At 36.1% G+C, this 12,808-nt stretch overlaps 5 protein-coding genes and 2 non-coding genes across 7 annotated transcripts; 2 read left to right on the top strand and 5 right to left on the bottom strand.

Annotated features, from left to right (window-relative positions):
- Positions 1 to 159: 159 nt before the first annotated feature.
- C5L36_0B00610 (uncharacterized protein) lies at positions 160 to 1,476 on the bottom strand (the record flags this gene model as incomplete). Its single annotated transcript, XM_029464412.1, has 1 exon — positions 160 to 1,476. One exon carries the CDS (start codon positions 1,474 to 1,476, stop codon positions 160 to 162), a length of 1,317 nt encoding a protein of 438 aa, XP_029320271.1.
- Positions 1,477 to 1,705: 229 nt separating this feature from the next.
- On the bottom strand, positions 1,706 to 2,764 carry C5L36_0B00620 (uncharacterized protein; the record flags this gene model as incomplete). The annotated part of the gene is made up of 1 exon (XM_029464413.1): positions 1,706 to 2,764. One exon carries the CDS (start codon positions 2,762 to 2,764, stop codon positions 1,706 to 1,708), a length of 1,059 nt encoding a protein of 352 aa, XP_029320272.1.
- Positions 2,765 to 2,938: 174 nt separating this feature from the next.
- C5L36_0Btrna6G lies at positions 2,939 to 3,009 on the bottom strand. Its single transcript has one exon. It is a non-coding gene; the product is annotated as a tRNA-Gly (tRNA).
- A 2,084-nt stretch (positions 3,010 to 5,093) lies between these two features.
- Positions 5,094 to 5,546, bottom strand: C5L36_0B00630 (uncharacterized protein; the record flags this gene model as incomplete). Its single annotated transcript, XM_029464414.1, has 1 exon — positions 5,094 to 5,546. The coding sequence occupies one exon, from the start codon at positions 5,544 to 5,546 to the stop codon at positions 5,094 to 5,096; it is 453 nt and encodes a 150-aa protein (XP_029320273.1).
- Positions 5,547 to 7,886: 2,340 nt separating this feature from the next.
- C5L36_0Btrna2W lies at positions 7,887 to 7,958 on the top strand. Its single transcript has one exon. It is a non-coding gene; the product is annotated as a tRNA-Trp (tRNA).
- Positions 7,959 to 8,023: 65 nt separating this feature from the next.
- C5L36_0B00640 (uncharacterized protein) lies at positions 8,024 to 9,781 on the bottom strand (the record flags this gene model as incomplete). Its single annotated transcript, XM_029464415.1, has 1 exon — positions 8,024 to 9,781. One exon carries the CDS (start codon positions 9,779 to 9,781, stop codon positions 8,024 to 8,026), a length of 1,758 nt encoding a protein of 585 aa, XP_029320274.1.
- Positions 9,782 to 10,537: 756 nt separating this feature from the next.
- C5L36_0B00650 (uncharacterized protein) lies at positions 10,538 to 12,202 on the top strand (the record flags this gene model as incomplete). The annotated part of the gene is made up of 1 exon (XM_029464416.1): positions 10,538 to 12,202. The coding sequence occupies one exon, from the start codon at positions 10,538 to 10,540 to the stop codon at positions 12,200 to 12,202; it is 1,665 nt and encodes a 554-aa protein (XP_029320275.1).
- Between the last annotated feature and the right edge of the window lie 606 nt (positions 12,203 to 12,808).

A 12,808-nucleotide genomic window follows, 5' to 3' on the forward strand; every position in this document is an offset into this window, starting at 1 on the left:
ATCTACAAGAAGATTGATATGACTCAGTGAAAAAACAATAAATTTCTATTTTTTCAGGCCAGCTCCGTCGCCGGTTTCCGTATGCGGAAATTTCATTGTTATACTGTATCGACATTTATTTAAAAGGTCTAAAACACACAGCAGATAGTTACTAGTAACTTACAGATCGGATAGACGGGCATTGTCATATCTCAGAATAGACTCAAGAAGAACCCGGAACCCTATTTCGAGCTCTTCCGGTTTGGTGTGTTCTCTTGGATTATGAGAGACACCATCGACAGATGGGACAAAAATCATCACTGTTGGAACAACCAAGTTAGTTGCACATGAATCATGGCCAGCACCACTTACCATTTTATGCTTTCCCTCATCGCCAACAATAACTGTTGCCGATTCATCGACAATATTGATCAGCATTTCGTCAAAGTGGGTGGCCTTGATCGGGTATGGATCTTCAATGGTGTATGGTAATCTAACCCCATTGCCATCTTCATTTAACGAAGCTCTTTCAATGAGTTCAATGCAATCCTTTCTAATCTTAGTTAATCCTTCATCAGTTTCATGGCGAATATCAAGAACAAATTCAACTTCACCTGCTATGACGTTGACAACATCAGGTGACACGGTCATATGCGCAATGGACGCTAAACCGCCATATTTCTTTGCAATTTGGTTAACACCGGTAATAACTTTTGAAGTTGCTAATAGGGCATCCCTACGAAATTCCATTGGTGTTGTGCCGGTGTGTTGAGACATACCTTTCATTTTGACAATTAGCCAGTTGTAGGCTTGCGCTCCTGTTAGTACTCCAACGGGCTTTCCGTACTTCTCTAAAACAGGACCTTGTTCAATGTGAATCTCAAAGTGACAGTCCAAAGGATTGGTTTTGTATGAGCACTCAACGTCTCCTAAATATCCAATTCTTTTTAGTTCCTCCAACACGGTTGTTTCGTTGTCGTACACATCTTTTAAAGCATATACTTCATCTTTTGTTTTGATACCAGCCCAAACACTGGAAGCCATTAAACTCATCGGAAAGCGTGCACCTTCTTCATTACACCAATTGATGACAGTAATAGGAAAATTCGGAGTGATTTTATTTGCATGTAAAGTTCTCAAAACTTGTAGACCGGATAAAACACCATATATACCATCGTATCTGCCCCCAGTTGGTTGTGTGTCAAGATGGGACCCAATCCCAGTTGGCTTGTGGTCATTATATTTTCCTGGGTACGTTGCGAAAATATTACCAACTTCATCGATTTTTATTGTGCATCCCAATTTCTTTGTTTCTGAGACAAACCAGTCTTTAACTTGTTTATCGATATCACTGAGTGCCAATCTACAAACACCTGTTTGCGTAGGCTCGGACCCCCAGACACCCTTTGCTCCAAACGTAGCAGCAGTAGAATGGATAGTTTCAACTAAGTCTTTAGAATTGATCTTCAGATTTTGGGAGAATGAAGTAATTGTCATGTTTGTTTTTGTCACAATAAGAAATAATAAAACTTCCTTAGTTTGTGGAACATCTATAATCACTACAGTTTGGGATGTATTAAAGCGGGATTTTACCTATTTTTTATACTATTGCTCTTGAATGACAAAACATATGATAAGGACAACGATAATTCCATTTTAGGAAAAACTTTTCGCTCAGATTACATCCGATCGCTTCTACTATCGGCTTTTAGTTTTTCTACAGTTTCTATGCAACTGATAAGCCAGCATACTCTTGGATTAGTTTTTCTCTAGGCACACTGTTCATGTATGCATGTTTGTCTGCTTCATCATATGACTTCAAAACGAAATCCCAAAACTCCTCAACATCGATGTCTGTAAGCACATAGATACCACCTTTATTGTCGGGTCTAACTGATTGAATAGCTCCATAAGAACCTTCCGCAACACCAATACCAAATGATCTCCTATCAAAAGAAAGGTTCAATTTAGAAGTTATGTTTTCAAATTGTAATAAAGCCACCAATGCAACAGGATCATGAATTATCGGACCTTTGTAATTGGGGACATTCTGCGCTATCATTCTCCTATTGTAAGAATCGATAAATTCATACATCATTGCTCTGAAATTAGAAGTAGAATTGAAATCTTTACCTTGCAATATGCGTTCTTGAACAGTTTTGGACAAGTAGACTTTGCTAGTAATGTCCAAAGACGCCTGGATCATTCTCTTTGACAAAATTTCATCCTCCACCACTTTTCTAGCTGCAAATGGATCACAGTAGTAATTGAATTCAGCGTTACCTCCTATGTTATATACGTCAAAACCTCCGCCCATGATGGAAATCCAGTTAATCCTATTCTTCAGATGAGGGTATTCCTCAAAAAATACAGCTATATTGGTTAATGGACCTGTAGCAACAATATTCAGTTTACCTTCATATTTTATTATATTGTGAGCCAAATGCCTGTGAAAATCTTTGTGTTTTTGAGGTTGCATTTGAGCGATAGGTAGTAAACATGAACCGTCTAATCCAGTCTTACCATGGACGTTTGCCGCAAATACTTCATTGTAATTATTCAATGGTTTCGGTTCACCAGGATATACCGGTACTTCAGTTTTGCTAATAGCTGTCAATACCCTTAATGCATTCCTTGTAGTATTTTCCAGAGACACATTTCCATGAACAGTGGAAATCCCTACCAAATCAAAATACTTACAATAGCATGCAACAATAATTGCAACTGTATCATCTTGGCCAGGGTCGCAATCTAACCAGACAGGCACCTTCTTTTCTATAGTCATTTCTGTGTATTTATGGTTTTGGTGGGTTTAACGATGATGGAGATCGAGAAAAGGGGGGGAAGAGAGAGAATTAAAAAAATATTAAAAGTAAGATCAACAGTACCCCTCTGTTAACGGCAGCTGTCACTTTGAACCCTCATAATTACCATATTGAAAATAAATATGAAAAAGAAATGCGCAAGCCCGGAATCGAACCAGGGGCTCAACGATGGCAACGTTGAATTTTACCACTAAACCACTTGCGCTTTATAAAAGTTTGGGAGGAATTTTTCAGATTCTGTTCCAAAAAAGAAAGCGCCAGTAGATAGACGATAATATACTGATGTTAAGGTTTCGATTTTAAAATAGGGAAGTTAACAAGGGTCAAGTATTCGGAGTAGGAAGCAAAGAAAGTTTGTCCCGTTGATCATGTAGAGCATAGGCATAGAGAAGCTGTCGAAGACACTGTTGTTGGCATAGAATTAATATAGCCGATATAGCTCCTAATCGGGAGTGAAAGGAGGAGAAGAAGGAGTAATGGCGGAATCGATCATTATTTCTGCTATGACTAACTTCCATTATGCCCATGGTTTATTCGTGCGATTATACACGTATTAGTACGTACGCAATAGGTGTATCATAGTTATTATTTTTATCTACAATATTATAGTTATTGATAATATTAGTGATTATTCTTAAAAAGATTCAACCGTCGAAACATCCCAAATTAGAAAATAAATTTGAAACCTTACCCCTGGTCTTCTACAAAAAAATTCTCTGACCAAGAGGGTGGTGTTTTGATAATTCCGAAGTGACAAATTTTCATTGAATTAAGTTAAATTAAGAGAAGGTGAATTTTATGTTAATAGACATAAGTGTCGCTGGATGATAATAATGAACACATACTAACTGCTGTAATATACTTGCAATCACTTACTGGGTCTATTAATTCACAAATAGATGGTTTACCCAGTGGAAACTAATAATCTCCATTGAATTTCCTTGTACTATTTCAGCTCCCAACAGCGGTTGTACAAATTATATCTTTTTTTCCCAATACGACAGGATATTGGCTGATTAATACCCAACGCAGGTGAGTTGTAACCTCATAAATCAAACATCAAAGTAGTAAGTTTGACATTTTGCTTTGATGATGATTCTAGACTTTTTATATTACTGGACCAATCTCTATAATTGCCTTTTTGGTAATTTGTAGACAAAACATGTCGACAAAATGGTTGCCAGCATTCTCTTCTTCCTCTTTGTCGACATCACTAAGGTCATGGGCAGTCTTTGCCTTTTCTTCGGGATACTTAATCCCTATCAACTTCTTTGCTATATAACTAAACTTTATTGCAAAAATGCAGGCCTTCTTCTACTGTTATTTCTAAATCTGAAACATATCCCAAATAACTTCTTCTAAGAAACAAAGCGGGGATTTTCAGGAGTTGTGACTCACCATATTAACATTTAGGGAATAATCAGTATTTGTTCAAAGAAAAGGCTGGTAAAAAAGCAGACTGGACAGTCTCAAGGATGCTACTATTTGTATCTAAACAAAATTTGAATAAACTTATACAACAAAAAGGGTTTTATGAACTAAGTTTTGCATGTTGTTACTTGCTTTGAGATGGTAACCTTTGATACATTTTTCATCAACATTTTTTATGTATCAATCTCGAAGAGCATCAGTTTACTTTTTTGAGCCAAAAACTGTAGACGTAAATCAGCTGAATTAGGAAAGACCCTCCATCTCTCTGGAAAATTGTGTTGTCATTCTTGAAAACCAATTTCTTACATCGTGCTATGTACCTAAGTTTTGTAAATTATCCTTAGAATATGTGCGCCAAACCCTCATCTCATACGAAAGATTTCATATACAGCTATATAAAACAGATATAGTTTGTATATTGAATTATACACTCACCCACAACGTGTCAACAGAAAAGTTAACCGGTTGCAAATAATCTTAATGCAAAGTAATTGTTGTTTTATTGGACCGTTCCAACACGCAAGACTATGAAAGTTCATTGTGTAATTTTGCTACTCACAAACAAACTCGGAGAAGAAAAATTAATATATCCATTACAAATCGAAGAATAACGTGGTCTCAGAAGGGATAGTAATTTACAGAAAAAATATAATTAATGCAGACAAACCTATTTGTAAAAAGAGAAGTGCACAAGTATATTGCTTCTAATTTATATTTGTCTAGGTCACGCGAGTGAGAAACAGCTACTCTTTTTAATAACAAGCATAATTGTTGGTGTAATATCTTATCAATAATTATCAAGTGTGATTTAGTTAAAATAGTATAAACGTGCCAGGGGTTTGTTCTGAACTTTGTAGTTTAAGAAGATGGTAGCCGCTTATAAATGACCTTGTCTGCAAAAACCCCAACCTTGCAATATAGTAATTGTGCTCTATGGTTACTGGTCGATGTACACCAATAAACCTCCGGTGTCTCCATGGAATCTGCCTTAGCATAAACATAATCAATGAGAGCTTTACCGACTCCCTGAAGACGTTGTGACTCATCAACGTACAAATCATTCATATAAATCTTATCTTGTGTAGACCATGTTGAAACATGTCTGAGATAATTAACTAACCCAATTGGTCTCCCAGTTTCAGAGCTAATAGCAATAGCAGACCACATTGGAACATTGTAATCTAGAGACCTGTAAAACGTTGACTTCTTCACCTCTTCAGGTAATGAGGAATTATAAAATTGGAGATATAAATCAAAGAGTCTTAACCACTCCATGTAGTCTGTTTCGGTAACGTCACGAATTTCAATCATCTTCTCTTTGTCTAATACAATAAACTTTTAACCGCAGTGGCCATTAATCTCTTTATCCTCGTATGGTAAATTACTCCTGTTTTATAGTTCTCTAACAAATTGACTCATAGTTTTATTTCTTTGCGGCAAGCGAACCCCGCCATTTTGCTATTGTTAAAAAGTATGTTCAAAAGATATTTCCTTAGCGGCTAGGAACAAAAAAAAACTCCGATACCCTGGTGTAAATGCTGTTTACCTCTGGATCAACATATCTCACTTCAAGAAGACTTCTCATCTTTGGTGGCTGTATTTAATTTATGCAACCACTTTACTATTCAGATAGAAGGACCTCTGGATTTACTGATGCTAAACGCATTAAACGGTCGAGCTAGTGTACCGAGATGGTTTTGACTCAGTAACATTCCATTGTCTAGATCGTGTGGCTTGCCTTTCTCATCTACCTGGCATTATTACTACAACTGAGAAGTATTTCAATTTTACATGCAAAGATTAGTAATGTGCTTTCAAATAAATTTGAAACTATCGATTTATTACCTTGACATCAAATTACAGTACAGTTTTAAAGTACTTCTTAACAAAATTGGCCCGTTGAATTTGTACAACTCCTGGAGCCAACTGTATTAATTTCTTAAAAAAAAAGGGTTCAATATTAAGTTACACTCAAAATTTTTAGTTTTACTTAAAAAAATTTAGCTAGCTAACTTCTTTTAATAATCCGAATAGTTTTATCTATTCTTTCCATGGTATAGTACTCTACGGGAAAAAATAAAGGTAATTTTAAAAGTACTCAAATGGATAGTATATTCATAGATATTGGAATTAAAATATAAATAATTAATTCGAATATGGGATGTTTGAAACCAAAAAAAAATGAAAACAAAAACCTTAAATGCAAAAGATTGCTGGAACAATATTATATATTCCAATTTTAAAGTCATTTGAAATCCAAATTGAGCGTTAACGACCTCTGGTTTTTTAAAAAAGATTATACGAAAGTGTATATAGTATCTAGGTTTGCGTTTGTAATTTAATATCAAACAATACACCTGCAAGTAAAAAAAAGTAACGAATATAGAAGGGAAGTTATTCAATGAAACTTTCGTGTTTAAGCAGAAAACACATTAGTAAGGCTTTATTTTAGAAAAAAGACCAATAATTAAATTCATTCTCCAATCATTCAGTTTGCTATTATTATACACAGTGACAAGAGCAGCTGAAAACTTCCTTTACCAACTCTAATTGGAATCCAATCGGTCAAATTGAAACCATTAATACATACGTTGACTATAAAAACACAACAAAAGTGGAAATTCCCTTGGTATAGAATATCATGACTCGACATAATCAGATATAGCGACCAGGTTGAAGCATCTTCCTATTTCTTCAATTCTTTATAGTTACATGGTAATAGGTGCTTATGTACTAGGAGGATGCAACCTTTGGACAACAGATATGACATCTTTTTACGTCTATTTTTGGTTAAATATAATTCATTCTCATTTCCTTATTTGAAAAACAAATAAAAACATTATTATTTTTTTACCCTTGCAAGTAATTTTTGGTCTTTTAATATTAACAAAACCTTTTACTTTTTGTATAAGATTTGGCTTTAACATAACAAGCGTGTCATAAATATTTTTTTGTTTGCACTGATGAATTTCAGTCTAGAATATCACATTATATTTCGTTTGTCGAACTAGGAGTCTGTCTAATATATATATATATATAATATTTTTATAAGCAAAGTAGTATAAAATTTTAAAACCCCAATAAAGAAAGAAAAGAAATGTTTGTTGAATAAAAAGAAAACTAATCTCTGTCATACGGCAGTTTATGATATTTTTTTTTAAAAAAAAGTGAGCTTACTTTTCACCAACGAATTCAACACTAGCTTTTGAAAAAGTTAATTGAAAGTTTAGTTGATCGGAACTGTAAATAAGCATGCCATTCCCCAAAGTTGCTAACTATACCTAATTGGACGAGCTGCCAGCATTTCGGAACTTATAAATTTATAATTTGAGAGGTTCAAGTTTGGGGTTCTTACCTATCAAAACTAAAGTTTTCCTTCTATGTTTAGTATTAGTAAAAATTTGTATGTTCATGTGTATTAGGCTATTTTCTTTTCCTCAGTTTTTTTTAATATATTTTTACACAGCTTTTTTAAACAATTGTTAAGTCTATAGCTATTGATAAATGTATTTGAAGTGGAATTAATATATCTCATGATTACAGGTATTTTGTTACTTGAAAAAAAAGTTTCTAAAAAAACTAAAAATTTTTAGATTTAAAGGCTCAAATTTTGCTGATCTAAGTATCCCAGGGTCGTCGAATCTTAATGTTGGGGCTATGGCTCAATGGTAGAGCTTTCGACTCCAGATCGAAGGGTTGCAGGTTCGATTCCTGTTGGCCTCAAGCATTTAATTTTTTTAACCCAAAAAGATAAAAATTGAGACTAGTATATTAAAAGAAATTACAAATCATTTTTTACTTCGTTTATTTTTTTTCACTTTAGAAATAGGGGCAGCGTGGCCTGTGCTATTGACATGTTGAAACAGCTTATTACGAGAAGAAAACGTTTCCTTACAAACTGAACAAGCTTCCGTATTTGTAGTGGCCTTATTCCGGGTGTTGTTAATCTTAGGTTTTGTCTTTCCCTTCTTTGCTTTCACTTTTTGATTACACCATGCTTCCTCATCATCATCAGATAGAACTGCACCATTCAGAAGGTTAGATAACTCTTCTAATTTCCTTTCAGTCTTATTTCTTCGTAGCTCTTTCTGAGATCTACGTTCTTCGTTGTGGTTCGAATCATAAAGATCATCATTCAGCAAATAGTCGATTTCTTCCTCGGACTCACATACTATGTTTTGTGATTCATTGTCTTTATGTTTCGCTTCATCACAAACAGCATTTTCCTCAAGTGTTTCCTCACCAAACAGGGCTTCTTGAACTTGTTGTTCTTCCAATTGACTCTGAATCATCGCTTCGAGTTCTTCATTGGTTAACTCATCTAAATCACTTAGAGTCTCCAAGGCATCATCAAACTCATCACTGGCGCCTAAATCCTCATCATCCAGACCTTCATTGATGTAGCCATCTTCATCTATTCCAAGCTCAATTCCTTCTTTTTTCATTTCCCATTTCAGTTGCTTCAGTAACTTTAGGTGCTTTTTAGATCTTTCATGATCTTCAAATTGTTTTTCACTCTTGAAGACCTTGTTACAGATAACACACTCAAAAATGTCAGCATTTGCCTCATCTGCAGATGCATCGTCAATATCTTTCTCCTCTGAATAGATTTTGTCAAGCTGAGCCTCAATTTCTGCTAAATCATCTGGATCGATGGCCTGCCAATCTTGCTCCTCGAAAAGTTGTCTCTGTCTTTGCCTTTCCTGCTTTTCAATTTCCGCCTGTTTCTTGAGTTCTTCTCTTTGCTTAGAAAGTTTCTGCCTTTCATATTGTCTCCTAAATTTGGGATCCATTCTCGGATCGAGTTTTTTGATATATGCAACAAATTTCTTCACAGCATCGTTATAATTCTTTTTGGCAGTGTCTCTTAATTTCTTGTTTTCTTTTTCCATGATTCTTCTTGTCCTTCTGTCTGGTGCAGTCGAATATCTGTACTCATCACACCAAGCAAATGTTTTCACACTCTGAAAACCGGACCAAACTTTATAAAACATTCTAGTATCTTCAAAGTCGTTTTTTGAATTGCCTATCCTGGGGTAAAGTAGCTCCTTTGGGTCACAAACCGTCGCAAAAGAAGTATCATCTTTATACTTTGCAAATTCTGGAATCTTCTGTTGTTTACCTGCAGTCACTTCTTCTGAAGCAATCTTATCAAACAGTACGCTGACTATGCTATAGAACCCATTAATCGAATCATCAAAATTTTTATATAAATTGCTATTCATATATTTTTCGATGTCTTCAACAGTTGTCCCCGCATAATACATGTTGGTTTCGTCTTCATAATAGCAAGCTGAACTGCTTTGCTCATCACCATCTTCCATTAAGATCTGGAACTTATGGGAGTCATACCATGATCTTTCCTGTGGGTCAGATAGGGTTTCATATGCCACTCTCACTTCATTGAACAATCTGGTAGTGTGTTCAATGTCGTCTGGATTTTTATCTGGATGGAGAAGTAATGCCTTCTTTCTGTAAGCCTTTTTCAGTTCAACAGAAGTGGCAGACTCGGATACTCCCAAAAGTTCATAGTAATCTGTCTTCATTGAAGATTGGCGTATCAATGCCTTAGTATCCCAATTTGGAAAACTGTTCACATAGATCAAACAAGTTAATATTTCATGAAAAAAGAAAAAAAAGTCTTGCTAAAAAAATAGAACCGCTTGAACACTGAGGAAAAAAAAAAAAGAAAAAAAAAAAGCTACTATTTGCAATAAAAGTTCGTAAGCTAACAAAACATATGTCCACAATGTGATATTCTCTTCTCTCTCCTTTCCATTAGAGTCTGGAGTGAACTGTCAGATAAGAACTACAAAAATAACATATTACCTTATCAGTAATAGTTTAGTGAGTTATGGATACTGCACTTGTGGCAGAGAGATAATTCCATGAGATTAATAACTACTGTGGACAGTTCTAGACCTACAGAACAATGACAATGTTATCGTTGAGGAAAGATAGTCCATTTGCTAAAATACCTGCCCAGATAAACACAATCAGCACAGCTTTTACAAGGATGTGCCACACTCCCAATTAGGTAATCTATCCGGTATTCTCGAATCTGATAGCGACTTACGATTATCCGGCTGCAGCTGATAAGATAAGAAAAGAAAAAAAAAAGAAACAGGCTAGAGCCTTAAATAGTATTCCTGTTTTCTGTTCTTATATCACACGGGCACGCTACGATACCATAATATACTTAGACTATAAGCCAATACATTATCAACTACCAGGCCATTTACTAATATTGTGTCAGTTATTTCATTTGAATAGCTAAAAGAAAACTATTATTTAGATAAATAATGGAAGCCATAAAATCTGCGACTGGGTTTGCACCCATCACTTCGACAGCATCGAGGTTTCACGAAATATCAGCATTAGCCTCACCTATTAGAGAGATCGATGCAGTACACGCAGAAGACGACGATGATTTGCTTGCTGAAATCGGATACAAGCCGGAATTGATGAGACGATTCTCCACTTTCCAAATTTTCGGTATTGCTTATTCAATTATGGGCATTTTGCCATCAGTGGCATCGTTACTAGGAGACGCGTTGACATCAGGTCCCGCTGGTGCTGTTTGGTCGTGGGTGATTGCATCATTCTTGATCTTGACGGTGGGAATTGGCATGTCGGAGCTTGCATCTGCTATTCCTACATCAGGAGGATTATACTACTGGACATACTATTATGCACCAGATTCTGTTGCCGTTCCGTTGTCTTTTGTTATTGGCTTATCCAATACACTAGCCCTTTGTTCAGGTACGGTTTCTGTGTTTTATGGATGTGCACAAGAGGTCCTTGCGGCTGTGTACTTGACCAACAATGATTTTGTTATTACAGATGGTAAAACGTATGGAGTGTTTGCAGGCTGCATATTTACAGGTGCATTGGCAACTTGCGTCTCGTCAAAGAATGTTGCGTTCCTACAAACATTGTCGTCTGCATGCCACACAGGATTGCTAGTTTTGTTTCTCATTGCATTACCAATTGGTACCAAGATCAACAGAGGCGAGTTTAACAGCCGTGGATTCATCTTTGGCGATGTTCAAAACTATTCTGATTGGACTACAGGATGGCAATTCTGTCTATCTTTCATGACAGCCGTTTGGACTATTGGAGCCTTTGACTCATGTGTCCATATGTCAGAAGAGGCGAAGAATGCCACGCACGGTGTTCCAATTGGCATCTGTGGAGCAATATCTGTGTGTGGGTTATTAGGATTTGTTATTTTGATTTGTGTGTGTGCATGCATGAATCCAGATATTGAAACTATTTTAGCTACCGATACAGGGTTCCCCATGGCACAAGTCATTTATGATTCACTAGGAAACAAGTGGGCAATTGCATTCATGTCGTTAATGGCGGTATGCCAATGGCTAATGGGAGCATCGTTAGTCACCGCATCGTCGAGGCAAATTTGGGCATTTGCAAGAGACAATGGATTACCTTTTGCCGAAATTTTTAAAGTCGTTAACAAAAGAATGAAAGTCCCACTCAGGGCAGTTGGATTAGCAGGTCTAATATCATTAGCAATTGGATGTTTATGTCTTGCCGGAAGTACCGCCGCCGGTGCATTGTTTTCACTAGGTGTTTGTGGTAACTATCTTGCATGGTGTACACCTATTTTCCTCAAATTAGTTTTTGGAAAAGATAAATTCAAGCCCGGTGCTTTTTATTTGGGTAAAATTCTTTCCTCAATAAATGGTTGGATTGCTTGCGCTTGGGGCGCTTTTATTATCATTCTTGCTTGTTTCCCCTCTTCTAAGCACGTTGATAAAACAACCATGAACTATGCAAGCGTGATCACTGGCGGTTGTTGGATTTTGTCAATTGTTTTTTTCTTCACCTATAAATACAAATATTACCATGGCCCTAGAAGTAACTTGGAGGATCCTATTCAAGACACTAGCTCTGAATCTGAACTCATTAAGCTTTCCGCAAATGAGAAAGCTGACATGGCCTAACTGAATAGTGTAGCTTGATTTTTTTTATACCTGTTTCTGTCGTCTACTCATGAAATTACTGAAATGTCTGAAAAACATCAGGCATGTGTGTTTTGACGGTTTCTCACTAAAAAGGGTATTCGTTATTCTGGTAGGAAGAGACTCCAACCTAGTTCATAAAACGAGCTCACTTAGTTTTGTCCTTGTTTTTAAAAATCATATCTCTACCCTTGCTGTATTACGTTGTCCTTCATATCCTACCACGCGGAGCACAATTCTAGAGGCACATGTTCCTACTTTGCACTGTGCAGCTTCAAAATAGCCATCTTTTTATCTGTAATATCTATCTGAAATCCCTGCGCGGAATTAGCTTCCTTATCTGGATATTCAAAAATCCGGTTTGAGAAGGATAGGCACACATACCAAATTTAGCCAAATAGTTGACAGCTAGTGATGCGCATCCGTATTGTTGTTAAATGCATTCTTATCTCTTGAACAAATAACATTGCTAAATATCTTTAGGCATTGGTGGATTAACCTGTTTTCGTGAAGTCAGCGGGTAATTTTTAGTTGTTATTCCTATATGTTCTAGATAGTCGCTTAAAAATAGGTTTTACCACGGGAAAT

The sequence above is a fragment of the Pichia kudriavzevii genome, chromosome 2 (assembly GCF_003054445.1).
Source record: "Pichia kudriavzevii chromosome 2, complete sequence".
NCBI classification, from domain to species: domain Eukaryota; kingdom Fungi; phylum Ascomycota; class Pichiomycetes; order Pichiales; family Pichiaceae; genus Pichia; species Pichia kudriavzevii.